Source organism: Dromaius novaehollandiae, chromosome 3 (genome assembly GCF_036370855.1).
Source record: "Dromaius novaehollandiae isolate bDroNov1 chromosome 3, bDroNov1.hap1, whole genome shotgun sequence".
NCBI classification, from domain to species: Eukaryota; Metazoa; Chordata; class Aves; order Casuariiformes; family Dromaiidae; genus Dromaius; species Dromaius novaehollandiae.
Window position 1 is genome coordinate 26,619,404 of NC_088100.1, and position 15,423 is coordinate 26,634,826.

The 15,423-nt window shown below is 39.4% G+C and overlaps 1 protein-coding gene across 6 annotated transcripts in view; it reads right to left on the minus strand.

The window, feature by feature from the left end:
- Positions 1–1,979: 1,979 nt before the first annotated feature.
- ELOVL5 (ELOVL fatty acid elongase 5) overlaps positions 1,980–15,423 on the minus strand; it is a 41,000-nt gene continuing 27,556 nt past the window's right edge. For all 6 annotated transcript variants that reach the window (XM_064508572.1, XM_064508571.1, XM_026103063.2 and 3 more), the window contains exons 4-8: positions 9,673–9,750; positions 8,834–9,005; positions 7,195–7,319; positions 5,205–5,339; positions 1,980–3,885 (exon numbers count right to left, since the gene is read on the minus strand). In XM_064508572.1, the coding sequence (XP_064364642.1) occupies positions 3,754–3,885; positions 5,205–5,339; positions 7,195–7,319; positions 8,834–9,005; positions 9,673–9,750 (642 nt within the window). In that variant the 3' untranslated portion in view covers positions 1,980–3,753. The remainder of the gene's footprint in view (positions 3,886–5,204; positions 5,340–7,194; positions 7,320–8,833; positions 9,006–9,672; positions 9,751–15,423) is intronic.

Sequence of the window (15,423 nt, forward strand, 5' to 3'; positions counted from 1 at the left end):
TTGTACCTCAAGGCACCCACTGAATATCAAAGGTAGAAATGTTCTAGGGATGGGCCTCTACATCATGTTTGAGGCTTTGGGGGTTTCCTTGCCCCAGTTTTGGTGGTAGAAGCTCCAGCACTTACTGAATAACTGTTTTGCTTTGAGTAGGTAAAATAAAGAGATTTCCTTGATTTCCAGAATTGTGCTCTGCTTTTCCACTACCCTCTGCAAACTCCAGCAATTGCAGCACCTAAGTGAACGCAGCCCTAGAGGCTGCTTATAGCTCAGTGACTCAGCACCCAGGGTACTTGCATCAGGACTGCTTTAAGAAAAGCTATGTCCTAGGCATTTGAGCCAGGGTTCCTATCCCATTTCCAGTTTACCAAAAGCATTCACCTCCTTATCACGTAAAGCTATAGTGTCTCAGCACTCAAAGTGGCTTGGTGAACTCAGCAGCTATAGGAGATCTTAACATAAAGGTTGGAAGCTTGACCATTCACTCTTTGCAAAAACTGGATACTGGAGTATCTTGGTCTCCTTAACCTGCTTTACACAAACCCTTCCCACCCAGCTTGCAACAGCTGGTCCTCTTTCACCTCTCCAGTCTCTGTAATGTGAAGTAAGAAAGTCTTTTCAGAGGACTCTCTTACAATCCCAGACACCAATCACAGTGGTATCTATTAGTAAAACTTCAGTTAACTGGGAAATTGAGGCAAAGGGAGGCTGTGACTTGCCCCTGATCATGTAATGAGCTGGAAGCAGAGCCAGGTATACAGAGGCAGTTTCCCAACTCCCTCCATCACATTACCAAAACCAGCAAACAGACTGGAAAAGGGACATCTAATCTAACCTCTACTGCTCTTGGGCACTTTTCATTTGCTGCTGAGACAGTGAAGGAGCACCTGGCAGCCACTGTCTTCTGAACTGCCAGTATGGATGCTATAGCAGCTGTCTGCAGGCCCACAGCACCACCCAACCCCCCAAAATACAGCCCAAACCCAACTATACATCTTCATGAGACCACATTTCCTGGCAGCTTTGGATGGAGTCAAGGGTCTATATAGAAGCAAATGATCATAAATCAAAATGATCGTAAATGATCACGTTTCGTCACGCAGTACCACTGACCGTGAAGGCTAGGCTCAGAGTGCAGCAGCCTCGTCTCCGCTGGCTCCCAGGGAGCTCCAGGTTGGTACTACAGTTTCTACCTCCTAGGTACCCTCTGTGGCTTTGGCTGATCATCTGCACTGTACCTGTATTGCCCTTGGTAATCTTTCAAAACAGATCCGCCCCACTCAGAAAAACACTCACTTTCACAGTTGAATTTGTACGTGCAGGAGAAAAAGCTTTCCTAGCAACCATCTCAGGAACCTGGAGCTCCCTCCCAGAAGAGACCAGAGTAACATGAAACCTCTGAGCTTTTTGAGCAAAATGCAAAGCCCATTTCCTTGGACTAGGTTTCTTGTATTAAGAGTCTACAACTGTGTAAGTAGTTCTGGTTTTGCTAAGTCCATCATCATCATACTATCTGAGCTGGTCACAACACTTAATTAAACACTCAAATCAGAGAGGGCACAGAAATGATCACTAAAGGGCAGCTGGAGTTACAGAAAAGTTGTACAAATGTTATTTAATGCTCACATTCTGAAAAGAGGCATTATTGCCATTTCACAGACGGGAAATCTGAGGCAGAAAATCCCCCTCAGCCCACACAAGTTTTGTTTCCAGCACTCAGTCTAGAAGTCATTCAGGCTGTTCTGCAATCAAGGAGTCAGTAAACCACAGAGATTTAGTCCATCATATGGATAATTATTTCTATGGCCAGGCAACAGAACAGAACTGTTTAGTAACAATCAAAGTTTTCTGTAAGGAATTTGATACGAAACCTCTGGTTTGCTAAATTTCTCTAAATATCTGCCGCTGTCCCTCCATCAAGACAACTCCTACTTGTCCTTACACAGAACACGTACAAACCCACTATAGAATTCAGGCAGAGATCACCAAAAGTGTTTTAATGATTAAACCATGTCAAACATTAACAACGTAGGTATATTCAGATGAGCCAAGGGTTTATTTCTAGCACATTTAGACAGCCTGTTTTGAACTGTAGCTGCTGTACTGAGCTATGTAAAGACTCTGCAAACCAGTACCTAGAAATGAAGACACACACACAAGCTTTGATAATGTAAACATAACAGACACTGTCTCCTTCAAAACAAGGAATGAAAACCCATGAGGCTAGTAGAACTTATTAATTCCCTAAGAGATGTGCAAAAAAATTTAAAAAAGATTAAAAAAAATAAACACGTTAAAACTGGCTTTTATATAAATATCAAAAACAAATAGTTAAGCTTGAATGATGATAAACAGAATGTCTTGCACAATTTAATTTTTCAGAGCTTAATGAATAAGATATTCATAAGCCAAACTCCACCACGGCAGATACCATAATAACATACCAGCAATAGATAATGGCTTTGCAACTGACTCCTCATATGTGCAAGGCAAAATTTTACAGGAAGGATTAATTTTAACAAGCACTCTAAACAAATCTTCAGATAACAAGCCAAAACATTACAGGTGATATACACAACTCACATTACGGAAACACACACTCATCTCCAGCACATTTCAGTAACATTTAAAAAACTTTATGTATGACTTAAGACTGTTTAATTTTGCTTTTTTGGGAAAAAATGTTTTTGTGAGGCACATTTTAAAAATGAACATATGCTACATAAAGAACAGTACAGATACCAACTTAAATACAAACAATTCAATCAGAAAAGTATCTTTCTGTCTCCATTATTAAATTCATTTTTGGATATGTCACAGACTTAGACAGTTGCTCCTAAAATGTGGATATGGCTATGGTCACAACACTTGAAACTCTGCCAGTTCTCATATTAAAAACCACTCTTCAATTAGCATGTAACAATTCTCAGAAACAAGAAATGAAAGAGAAAAGAAAAGATGGGTCCACCCTGTATATACTCTAAACCTTAGAGACAATACTTAAGTCTTACTGGACTGTGTAAGCGCCAATTAATTTTACATTAGTGACATAGTTCAAATAAAAAAATAAGATCTATTAAAAAGGTAAAATAACTTCTCCATCTGGTTTGTGACTGTTTAGTCAGTTAAAGCCAAATATACAAAACTAAATGTGCCATTTCCAATTTCACTGTATCACGTAGGAGATACCTAACATCATGTATCACATACAGAACAGTAAAATGATCAATGGATTCTTTTAAATGACTTTTTAATAAAAAGTCAATCAACAGAAAGTTGAAACATACCCTAATTTTTAAACCAGTAATAAGCTTTGGGCCCTGCTTTTTAATTTTTTTAAGGCATGTGTGTTTATCTACTGAAACCAGCATCGTACAAATTACCTCTACAGTCACATGCATAATCTACAGTAAAAAAATGGAGTTTACATTACAGTGTTTTCAAATTGTGAATCATAATTCAGCACCTATCATATTGACTAGTAAGGCAACAGCAGTGTCATATACTACAATACTCCCTTCCACAGTCTATAGCAGGGTCACTGACAGCCCAGAATTATTATTAAACTTTAACCTACTTTTATATTCTGTATACGGCTTCTAGGGTGTTTGCACTGGTTAAGTCCTACATAAATCACACTATTCTAGGCAGGAATAGTTACAGTAGCCATTAGAGTATTAGTGCACAACTCTTATTGTGCTTACAATCAGATGATTTTGTTGTTGGGGGTATCAAAATGGTTTTTCAGTTTGGTCTTCAATCCTTCCTTTGTTTTCTTTGTTTCACATTGTTCTCAAGGGAAGAAAAGCTGTTTGTGTACCCGTTCACAGTGGCTGTAGAGCCATTCTGATACTCTTTCCTCCTCGAGGATGCCTTCTTGTTGTAAGTCTAGAATATACAGAAAGACACATGGTTTTGCTTAAATACTGTGCAGTGTTATTTTGCTAAATAACCACTTCCTCATAGTAATTCAAGAAACACAGAAGCAAACTTGCATCCATCATTTTTAAAGACCTTGTGCTGATGGCAAAGTCTAACAAGCTTAATCATTTTTGTATATGAGGCTATGTGTTTCATTCTTCGTAATAAGGGAATTAGTTCACAGGGAAAGAAAAAAGATCAGTAGTATGACGGCAGCATTGGCAGTATTATGTTAACAGTAAGTTAGCAAGAAGCAAGAAATTTTATGAGCAGAATACACCGTGAGAATGTACTCGAAATGACAAGTGTGGAAGGAGGTTTTTACGTACTACAGGTCACAGTACGACAATGCCAAAACTAGAAGTGGGTAAACAAGAACAATGAGAGACGTTTCAGAGGCATAAATGTGAAATAAATTTGCACCCACTGATACATAAAGCAAGAAAGAAGCAAAAACTAACAGGATCAGGGAGGCCCAGAACACCAACCCGCCTCCCCACCCCCCAACAAAACAAAACAAAACAAAATGGACAGTGAGAAGCACACATGAATTAAGGTGCTCAGTAGCCAGACAAGAACATGTTTCCCAAAGTATTTGCATGCAGAGAGAAGTTAAATGGTTGAAAATTAAAATACGAGTAAAATTCATGAAGAATGTTAAAATAGTATTTGGAATATATGACCATGTTTAATTAGCATGTTCATATGCAGTAAGTGACATAAACCAAGGGACCGATTTTAAGAAGTACCAGAAGATTAGAAAGGAAAGCCTACTATTTGCCCCCAAAACTCACTCTTACCAGCCCTGGAATGCTTGGGCCTTTCAAAAGACTTTTCAAATATTTAAACAGAATTGGTGTGTTTGTTTGGGTGGCTGTATGTTGTTTTGGTTTGATTTTTTTAAAAAGATGATTGAAATACATCTTTGCACAGAGCCTGATTATGACCTACTCAGAACAACACACATTCAGTCTGGACCTGTTTAGACATGAAATGAATTTCTTAGAAACACAATTCAAAATGCTAATTTTCCATATGGAAATACAAACAAATCCCTGTAAAGGTGAACCAAAACCAGATTTCTGTATGTTGAGAGTTTGGGAGGTTTCCCTGGATAAATAAGCATTTCCTCAAATATAAATATATACAAATACAGCACTAAAAAACATATGCATGTTACTGGAAGAAACAAAAGGGATATTTCAAGCACATCTTTCCATAAAGCAGCTTTCAGATGAGATGTAATCAGTAGAATGCTACAAAGAATCAATTAATATTACTTTTACCTGGATGTAGAAATTTGTGAAGAGGATAATCAAAGAAATCATATAAGATATCTGGAAATAAAGCCACCCCTGAGGAAATGCACATGGCCAAACAACACCACAGCTGGTCTGGAAGATTGTCAGGACAAATTGCGTCTGGGTAGAGAGAAAAAAGAGAAAATGGAGCACACCAATGCAAGGAGGCAAAAGACTATTACTGTCCAAAACCTAATTAGGTATTTCCCAAACAAGTCAAAATATGTACTACTGTGTGTTCGGACAAGTTTATCTTCTCTGAAAGTCTTACTAACAATGTAGATGTGACTGAGTAGACATTGAGGTCATGATACTATGTTGTTTAAGTGTTTTTATTTGATTATTATTATTCCATCTTAGAGCATTTGTGTACTCTTTGTAGGACTGATTCGTAAGTATCCTAAGGAACAAAGACCACCTCCTCCATAGTGAGAGCTCTGTCAAGGTTTGGCTATATCAACCTCAGAGAGTAGATTTGCATCTCACTGCTCCAGTTGCCAAAGACTTGGGGTCACTGGGTCTACGTGCAGATCCTGTGATCCTCTCCCAGATACCAGAACTGCCCTGCACATGGCTCCAGTGGAAGACTTTGAGGGGGGTAAAGGCTGCATATATGAAGTGGGGGGCTGAGAAGGAGTGTGGTTTGTAAGACCTGCTTAGCTATCTTCAGTTATCTCTGTGGAGCACACACAGTTTGGGCTTAAGTGCTGCACAGGGCCTTGGGCAAGCTTCATCCTGACAGGAATTACCAGATTAGGGAATGTTTATTTAAAAAGTGAAAAACAGTTCTGTCCTGCTATTATGCTGCCCTAAGAGCTACGCACAAAGGCCAGGCAGAGAAGTGAAAGTGGCTATGACAATAGCCAGAGGAGCAACCTAAGCATTGAGACACTTGCACTGTGCAGCAATCAAACAGCAAGGAGGAAGAGTGATGCCTAAACCTGGAAGGAAAAATGAACAAACAATAAACTCCCCACTGCTACAATATTTAGCCATCCTTCAGGAAGAAACAGTGCTAAGAGGAAAAAAAAAAAAAAAGATATTGAGAATCAAACTCCGAATTGCTGGCCATTTCAAGAAAATTTTACTAAACTGAATCTGTTCATAGCCCTGATGGGTCTGGTTCAGGGAAGAAAAAAAAAAAAAGTCATATCTCTAAGGCTTCAGTTTCCCCATCTATAAAATGGGGAAGAAAAATTACCTGTGTGCCCTTTTGTGGTGTTCTGAGACACTATACACATTGAAACATGGTTCTCATGCAGTATTACTACAGCATGTGTCATATTGCTTAATTTCATTACTCATTTCACCTCCAGTGCACAGCTTTCAGGCTTCATCACTGTACACACAGGAAACAATACAAATGGATGTGAGGAGTCCAACACAGAATTACAAGTGAAAAAAAATCTGCCTATTTAAAGTGCAGAAGGAGAACAGAAATATTGAACAGTTTTTAATAAACCATTTACAACTGCATGCAAAAGTGAGACAGAAAAGTCATTGTTCTCTAGGACTAGAATGAAGGGCCTTGTTAGCTGTGGACTGGGACACATTCACTTTCTGTCATCTCAACATCAGCCTGAGCAACAAATGCTAAGAGTTCACTGTCTAAAACTGACTTGGAAGAAAAGCTTTTCCCTCCCTCTGGCTAGCGAGTCCCAGAAAACCCAGCGCTGCAACTCCTGAGTAAGTCTAGCCACAGAACATGAGAAGTTAGAGAAAGATCGCACTACGCTGTTCAGCACTAATTTACGTCCACTTTCAGTCCCTAAGTCACCACCATCCCAAAAACAGTACTCAATGCAGGTGCAAAGGCTAGATTTCTAAGGTGATTTAGGCACTTACAGATGTAGGAGGGTACTTGTCCTCGTTCCCCCCTCCCTTTTCTCTTCCCCTTCCCCCCTGCCAAAATCTTCTAACTCGGAGACAAGGAGATCCCAATGCTAATACAAGCGCTGAAGAGCTAATCACTCACCAGCTGCCCCTGAGTGATGTACTTCTTCCACCACAGATACGGACGCATGGCTGGAACAGCCGACAGTCCGTAGTAGGAGTACATGAGGACATGGATAAAGCTATTCAGTGTGGCACCAAAGTAAGCTAAAATGGCAAAGCAGAAAGAAAGTACGTTTTATTACTAGGCACATGCTGTTGTATGGAACTTATCAAAACAAACAATTTCTGAATGCAACTATTTAAAATATGATAAATATGATTTCTCTTACAACAAAAACTAAAAAAAAGTCTACTCCCCCCCAAATTTTTCTGTTAACCCAACTAAGTGGCTGAGAAGCTTTGTAACTGTGTACTTTATATTATCCTTTTGTTCTTGTTTTTTCTGTTTATTCTGTTTCATTTCTACCTCACAGCTTCCCAGGGGAAGTGAGGAAGCTAAATCCAAGGAGGCACGTAAACACGCCCACCAACCAAGAGCTTCACTGATTGAATTTTAGGCTTATTTCGCTTCCTACCAACCAGGGGCCTACTTTGTCATTTTTAACCAAAAGCAACAGGTATCTTCTGAAAGTTAACCATTTCATTTGTCCTTGTTTACAGTGTCTTTAGTCATTAAAGAAATTTAAATTTTAGTTTACTGCAAACTGCATAGTACTGAAATGATCTAGCAGAAAACAAAGCTTGGAAAGGAAGAGGAAAAATATATCACCAGGAATAAGAACAAAAGTATTTTCAAGACCACTCAAACATAAGATAGTCCCAACACTTGCACTTTTGACTGTTCTATAAACAGGGATTGGCTTCTCTGGAGGAGAATGTGCTTCCAGATGCACCCCTTCTGTAAGTTAAACATTACTCACTGTTGTGCTGACAACGCAAAACAAATGCAAGTTTCTATTTTGTTTGGCTCAGGGAGCAGAGTCCTGAGCAATCCAGCTTTTCGGTCTGCACTGCTCTTACTTCCCATCCACTGAATTTGCAACAAGCTTCTCTTAGAAGAGTTTTCAGCAAAGCCAGTATCTGTAAGCTGCACATCTGAACCACAGCTAAGCTACGCTAATGCAGTTAGGAAAGTAGATGCCAACTAAAAGTAAGTGAAGTTAAAGAATCAAAGAGAGATCAGCAGAGGTTAGCAGTATTTAGACAAGAAAGACAGCAAAATCTTCCATTTAAGAAGCATTCAAGAGTGCTTGGGGACAAGATTTTAATTGAAATAATTTGTTACTGCGATAATAAGATTAATTTAAGAAAGCTAACATCTCAAGTGAGCTTGACAGATTAAAAGACAAGAGTGACTATTAGCCATCTTGTAGCTGAAAGAAGCTTCTGGCCCTGACCTGGAGAAGAATATTGTTTTATTTTAGAGTTTGCAACCACCACAAAAAATGAGAAAACAAAGTTGACAGGTGGACTACTGCAGCTGATAAATATCAGCTGCCACTCCAGCAAAATCTTCAAACTATATCTAGCATATCTTTTCAAAGACACTCCACAAGGTAGCTTAATATCTGCAAGCATTGGCTGCAACTCTACAAAGCAGCTTAGTATCAGACAGAACAAATCCTGTAGCTGAAGGTACCAGAGATGTTGGATTTGACTAAACAAAAACCAAACAAGGCCTTTGTTGCAAGCATTCCCCACTGCACCCCAGTACTTACAGTGACCGCAAGGCACCCAGTTCATAACAAACCACCAGATGTTCAGCATTGTCGCATGGTGATAGACATGCAGAACAGTGATCTGATGATTATTTTTCCTCACAATAAAAAAGAAGGTATCCATGAATTCAATCAATTTGGAGAAATAGTACCACCAGAGCACACGTATGATCTAGAGAAGAAGAAACAAGTTTTAAAGAGTTGTATATTGTGGGAACTCTTAACTCTTTTGCTGTCTAAGTAATTAAAATCCAAACTCCCTGTCTCTCTGAAATTGAAGACTCTCTGCTGAGATCTTCTCTAACACTTCAGACCATTATTTGCCTCAGGTTTCTCCATAAGAGACTTGGGTACAAAGTTATAGCTACAAATGAAAACAGAAGGATGACAAAGAATGGCTTACGAGGTTATTACTGTGCATCTGGGCTGTCCTGGGAGAAACAGGAGAGAGTATTTAACCACAGTTGTTACTGTAGTGCTGTCTGTGAAGAGACATCTGAACAGCAACCAGAAATCATCACCACATACCTCTCAGAAAGAGAAGGGGAGTCTCAGCAAACAGTGGTCGGTTACAGACTGACTACCAAGACTGAACTCACTGTTTTTTTCAGCTAAAAACACTCGAAAATTTACAGATAATTTATCCATGGAAACTGTGAATATCAAGCATAAATATATTGTGGATTAACTATTATGTTTCGCTATACATTTTCCATTGTATTGTAAAAGGAAACAAAAGCATAGTTTGAACACAAGCCATATAATCAATACTGCTCTGCTCTCCACTTAGATACAAGGAGATAATTTGAAATGTTAACTGTAAGTCGTGATTACATTACCTTCATATCAGCTTCACCTCCACTGTGTGTATCTTGACAGAAGAAATTGTATCCTCCTTCCCATACTCCTGTCACCAGCTGACAAGATCAAAGAGTAACATGTCATTTGATGAAAACACTGCACATCACAGTACAGTCAGACCACAACAGAGGCTTTGCTGAGGCACCTGGTATTGAGGGATTCGCAGACATGTGAACGTGACACTAGGCTGAATTTAAGCTGCAAGTAGTAACTGAATCGTAACAGCAAATGGAGGGTGAATTAACAGAACTTCTTCCAACTACAGGTACCAGAAAAACAGGAGGTAACATCTTATCCCAACTGACAACATTGTGCGTGCACGTGTTTTACACAGGCATATTCTAGACAAATTCTTAAGAAATATCTTTCCCTTTTAGCTGATAGTCTCATTTCTGAAGAAAGTGAGCAACCAAAGTAAGAATTTTTTTCCTCTAATTATTTTTTGCGGGGGGAAGGAATTATGTTTTAAAGGAAGTTTTATACATACAGATCTGACAATGATTCTTTCATGTTAATGACAGAACAAATCTTCAACTTTGCTATCCACAACTGCTAACAACTGATGTTTTACTGTATTTTGATTCTCCATTCACTAATGCTGAGTGCATCGCACCCTTCATAGGGGAAGCGATTTCCTCCGCAGTACATGCCTTTGCCTGCCTGACTTCCTGGCATACCAAATGCCAGGAGATGCTGCAACGTGCTGGGGCGCTTATTCCAGTTTGTTTAAAAGAAAAAAAAAAAGTAAAAGTAAAAAAGCAAAAAAAGCTTAAAAAAGCAAAAAAAGCTTAAAAAGCTTAAAAAAGCAAAAAAAGCTTAAAAAAGCAAAAAAAGCTTTAAAAAGCAAAAAAGCAAAAAAAGCTTTAAAAAGCAAAAAAGCAAAAAAAGCTTTAAAAAGCAAAAAAGCAAAAAAAGCTTTAAAAAGCAAAAAATAAAAAAGTTTTAAAAAGTTTTAAAAAGTTTTAAAAAGTTTTAAAAAGTTTTAAAAAGTTTTAAAAAGTTTTAAAAAGTTTTAAAAAGTTTTAAAAAGTTTTAAAAAGTTTTAAAAAGTTTTAAAAAGTTTTAAAAAGTTTTAAAAAGTTTTAAAAAGTTTTAAAAAGTTTTAAAAAGTTTTAAAAAGAAAGTAAAAAAAAAAAAGTAGGAGAGGGACACTCCCAAAGCAAGGGCTTCTTGGTGCCCGAACGCTTACAGGCCGCCTGGAGGCATCAGGCGGGACGCACTGCCCACAGAGCACGGCAGACTCCCCGCACCAGCGGCTGCTCTCCGCCTCAGACTTCCCGCCTCCTTGCCACCACACTCGCTGCGCTCCCTCAAGCAAATGGGAGCAAGTGCTTTGGCTCATGCAGAGGACATGCTGTAGCTGCGCTGGGGCCCTCGCAAGCCATTCCAGCCAGAGCACAGGGCAGGTGACAGCAGGCCACACTCTCCAGGGACTTCTTAAAATGCTATTTCCATACTGGAAACTTGCTTGAATGGAATTTTAACTTTTCCTTTCTGCTTTTTTCTTTTTTTTTAAATAAAAACCAAGGCTGATGCCCTGGCGATTCTGGCTTCTAGCTTTCCAGAAGCCTTCTTCCTCTGCCATTGATATTGCTATTAAATAACATTATGATAGAAGAAATTATTTGTTGCTGTTTGTAAAGATTTTTCCCCTTTGAAATAGCATTAGAAGAAAAGTAAAAAAAGATTATATTATTCTTAGGTATCAAAAAAAAATTTTTTTTAAAGCAGAGACAGGTATCCAAGACAAAAGGCTTGTCCATTTTTGGTCTTAGCTACATTCATACAGAATGAACAAGAACTTTGTAAAGCCATGGTGAAAAACTTTTTGTACCATAACCCTTCTAAAATGATCAGTTCATTAAAGACTAGAATAACTGGTGCTATTAAATGTTCCTCAGAAGTGTGAATGGGAAACTAAATCTAAATGGTACAATAAAGGTTATCACTTAAATGATCTACCTTTTCTTAATGTTATTTCTTTGATGGCTCATTTTCCCCCTAAATTAGCTTTTAAAACATCCAGTTAGCCTAGGTCATTATTTTTGATCACCTGACATAGAATTACTGCCAATATTTAGAAAAAATATATTTAGTTATTCCAGAACTGGAATTATGTCATGTAGTACAGAGAAATCAGTATTACCAGGCCACAGCAAGTAGGGCAGCCTTGCACATGGGTAATGGACCCAAGCAATTGTTCTACTCAAGCAGCAGACTGCAGCCAGAAGAGGACTTCTCACTGCTTCCATAATGAAAGCGATGCTATTGAAAACACGCCAGTTTAGAAGCAATACCATGCCAAGGTACCAGCCACACATCTGAGCAAGTGTTGCACAAAGCCATTCTTATGCCACTGAACGAAAGCCTGTGCAGCTTCTGGGGCGCCCGCTGGTCCATCAGACAGACCAGCGCATTGTGCTGGAACAATGTCGTTAAGAGCTTACAGATGTTTTTATAAAGTTCTCATAGTTCAAGGAAATGTTAAAAATGAAAGAATAATCACAATGTTTACATTGTAATTATTCCAGATAGTGAGGCTCAGCTTCAGTCAATAACCTTGCATTCCATAAATTTCTCCAGAGAAAAGGCTACAGCGAAACCTAAACAGCCTTCACTGTAAGGGATCTAGATTCACTACCTAAAGCATAACAAAATCAAAGGTGTTTAGATTGATCCCACCTCTTTGACGGGCAAAGGCATCAGTATGGACATAGATAGCTTCTGCTAAAGCTGAGCGCTCATATGTTTCCAGAAATGCATATTATAATAGGCTAGGAGTGGCAATACTCTTACTGCCATAGCGGTTTAAACAATATAAGCAAATCAACATTTGTAGGGAATGGTAACATATTTTATCATATAACAGATACAAAAAATACACATATCTATATATAGATAGATAGATATAGTTACAAAAATAATCAAGAACAAAACAAAACCAAACAAACCCCAGACATTTCTTGACGGGCCTACATGGTCAAAAGCCCCTACCCCAGCCCACAAACCTTGCTTTGCGCAACATACAGCACAAGTGGGTAATACTTTTCCTAAGTTATCCAACTGCCTCTTTGCCCTACACCTTTATTTATTACATCCACGGTACTTTCAGCATGAACTGGAAGGCTTCAGAAAACAAAAACAATTGGCCATGCTGAGACTTGACCAATAATGGTTCCCAAACGGACTCGTTATTTACAGAGCTGAGGGTACAGCCCCAACGAGCCGTTTACATGACACGTAGAAGACAATAAACATACATGCACACTTAAATTGTCACTGGTACACTGAAGGTCATCTCTCATGCTCACTGTGGCCTGCCTGTGGGATGGTGAGTTTCCAACCCTCCTTATGGCTGTGGTTAAGCAGGTCTCAACTTGCCCAGGTGTCCTTGCTCCCCCACAACAGCCTGGCTGGACCTTTAGACCCTCCACGCTTGGGGACACCTTTGCCGTCCAGCTGTGCCCAGAGAAGTCCTTCACCTGCCCACTGGCAGGAGCCCAGGCTCGCTGATGGCATTGCTGATGCACAACCAGAGATGTATCTTCTTGAAATTAACCTGTCTAGAAAAGGCTGACTGCAATCATTTTCAGCACAGTATGTGATTTTTTCAAACGACACTCAAATAAATAAATAAATAAATAAATCACAGCTATTCCATAATCCAATCAAAATGGCACTCAAAGTCAATGTTAAAAGATCATCTGGCTCTGGGGGAAACCCTGCAGCTGGAAGTTGCTTTTGTGCTCTTACTTCTTTCCCCTGCACTGAAACTTTTGTTTTTATAATACTTTCATTTTATAATTCTATTACTGAATTGTTTAAAATGATGTGGCACGTGCTTTCTATCAGACCTGCTACCAAAATTAAGCCAGTATACTAACACCAGTCTGCACTAGCTGTAGGAGAGGCATTATAGGGAAGGATTTTGTGTTTTCACAATATAACCCAAATCTGACATTCCCTGGAAATGGACTGATAAGGGACCAAGCGCTGCAGCATGCTGTAAAGACGTGATAAGTTTACGAGCTTCAAAAGAGAACTCAGTTAGGGTGAAAAGAAGCAGAAGTTGACAGGTCTGATCAAAGAAAGTAAACACTTCCAAAGATAGATAATTTTATCTTTTTATTAATATAATCACCTCACAAGACAGATAAGGACTTCAGAACCTGCAGAGAAAGAAACAGGAGAGGAAAGAGCAGATTGACAGACACGACGCCACGCTTTCGTTGCCTGCACAGATCTGATGGGCCAAGGCATGTCCTCACAGACGGTCCTGTCCTCCCTAAGACAGAAGAGGCCTGTTTGGAGGCTACTTTCCCACTGCATATGCAACAACACTCTTTTTAGTAAAATCTGGGACTTGCCTCAAGCTAATGCAGTAGGGGTTGATGGAATTAATTTTTGTGTCCTTCACATAGAGCAGAGAAATAAAAAAGTCACCTTTAAAAAAGTGAGCCTTTACCACAGTCTGGGTGGTCCAGATCACTTGACTAGGTTTGGTAATGAACCCCAAGATAAAATAGGGTCAGTGCACCTTATAATTAGATATCCCAGCAATCTAGCCTAGGACGCTGACTATTTTGCCAAAGTACATAGCCAAAACTCCCCTAGAGAGGCACAGTCTGTACTCACAATGTTGCAAAATAACTTTAGTCATTATTCCAGAGCAAAAAAGCGACATGGGTAAAGACAGCGTTGCCTCTACTTCCCTAACTACTCCAACGGCTTCTTCAAACACAACTATGTCAGCCAACGCATGACTGACAGACATGGCTCTAATCTTCCTGCCAGCCGCACAACAGCACGCACCCTGCTATTCACCTTCACCATCACAAGCGAAACGAACCCCTGCCGCTCCTGCCCAAGAAAGGAATGTCATTTCCCTCAACATCCAAATCAAACCCTACCTCAGCATTATGCTAGTTATGTGTGCACCACAAATTAGTAGATAAATAAGCACAGCGCTCAAGCACCCTTACCTGGGGGCAGGTTTGACTGCAGCTTCTGTGCTCCTCCATGCACACGCTCCAGGCTCCTTCTTTCCCCACCACCTCCCAGGGAACATGCACCTGAGAGCTGACCTGTTCTCCAGTTTTTTTTTTTTAAACAACATATCTCTTAATGATCATTTCATGTTCTAAGACTGATATTATATCAGTTCTTTAGATAACTAGGACTAACAGAGTCCACAAGGCCTCTCTGAATTGTAAATTCAGACTGACTGAATTGTAAATTTACATAGAATGAATTTCGCCCAAATAAACACCCCCTCTTTCTAAAGTACTGGCATAACGATGCTTGCCATTGCAACACTGTTCAGTCTAAACTAATGTCTCCTGTATTCTTGAGTCTCCATTGCCTTTCACATCATCTGGGACAGGCACAGCCCACTACTCCTAAGTTTGTATTGCCAGCACCATAAGGCACACCACTCTTGACTCGTCCTGAATAATTTACAATAAGCATGTAAAAAACACACCATCTAGAAACCCCAAATGAGAGGTACAAGATTTTTTACTCATTTTAAAATAAGGTTATATTGCTACTGAGTCCTTTTATCTATAATGCAAGTGCCAAAAAAACCCCTTTGTGTGTGCCCTGCTCTCTCCCAGTAAACATTTAGTACAAAATTTCATTACACCAGGAGACCAAATGGTGTGCCTAGGCAATGCTGAAACTGTGTATACCTTACAATGAAAACAAATACATTTTTCCAGGTTATTTCA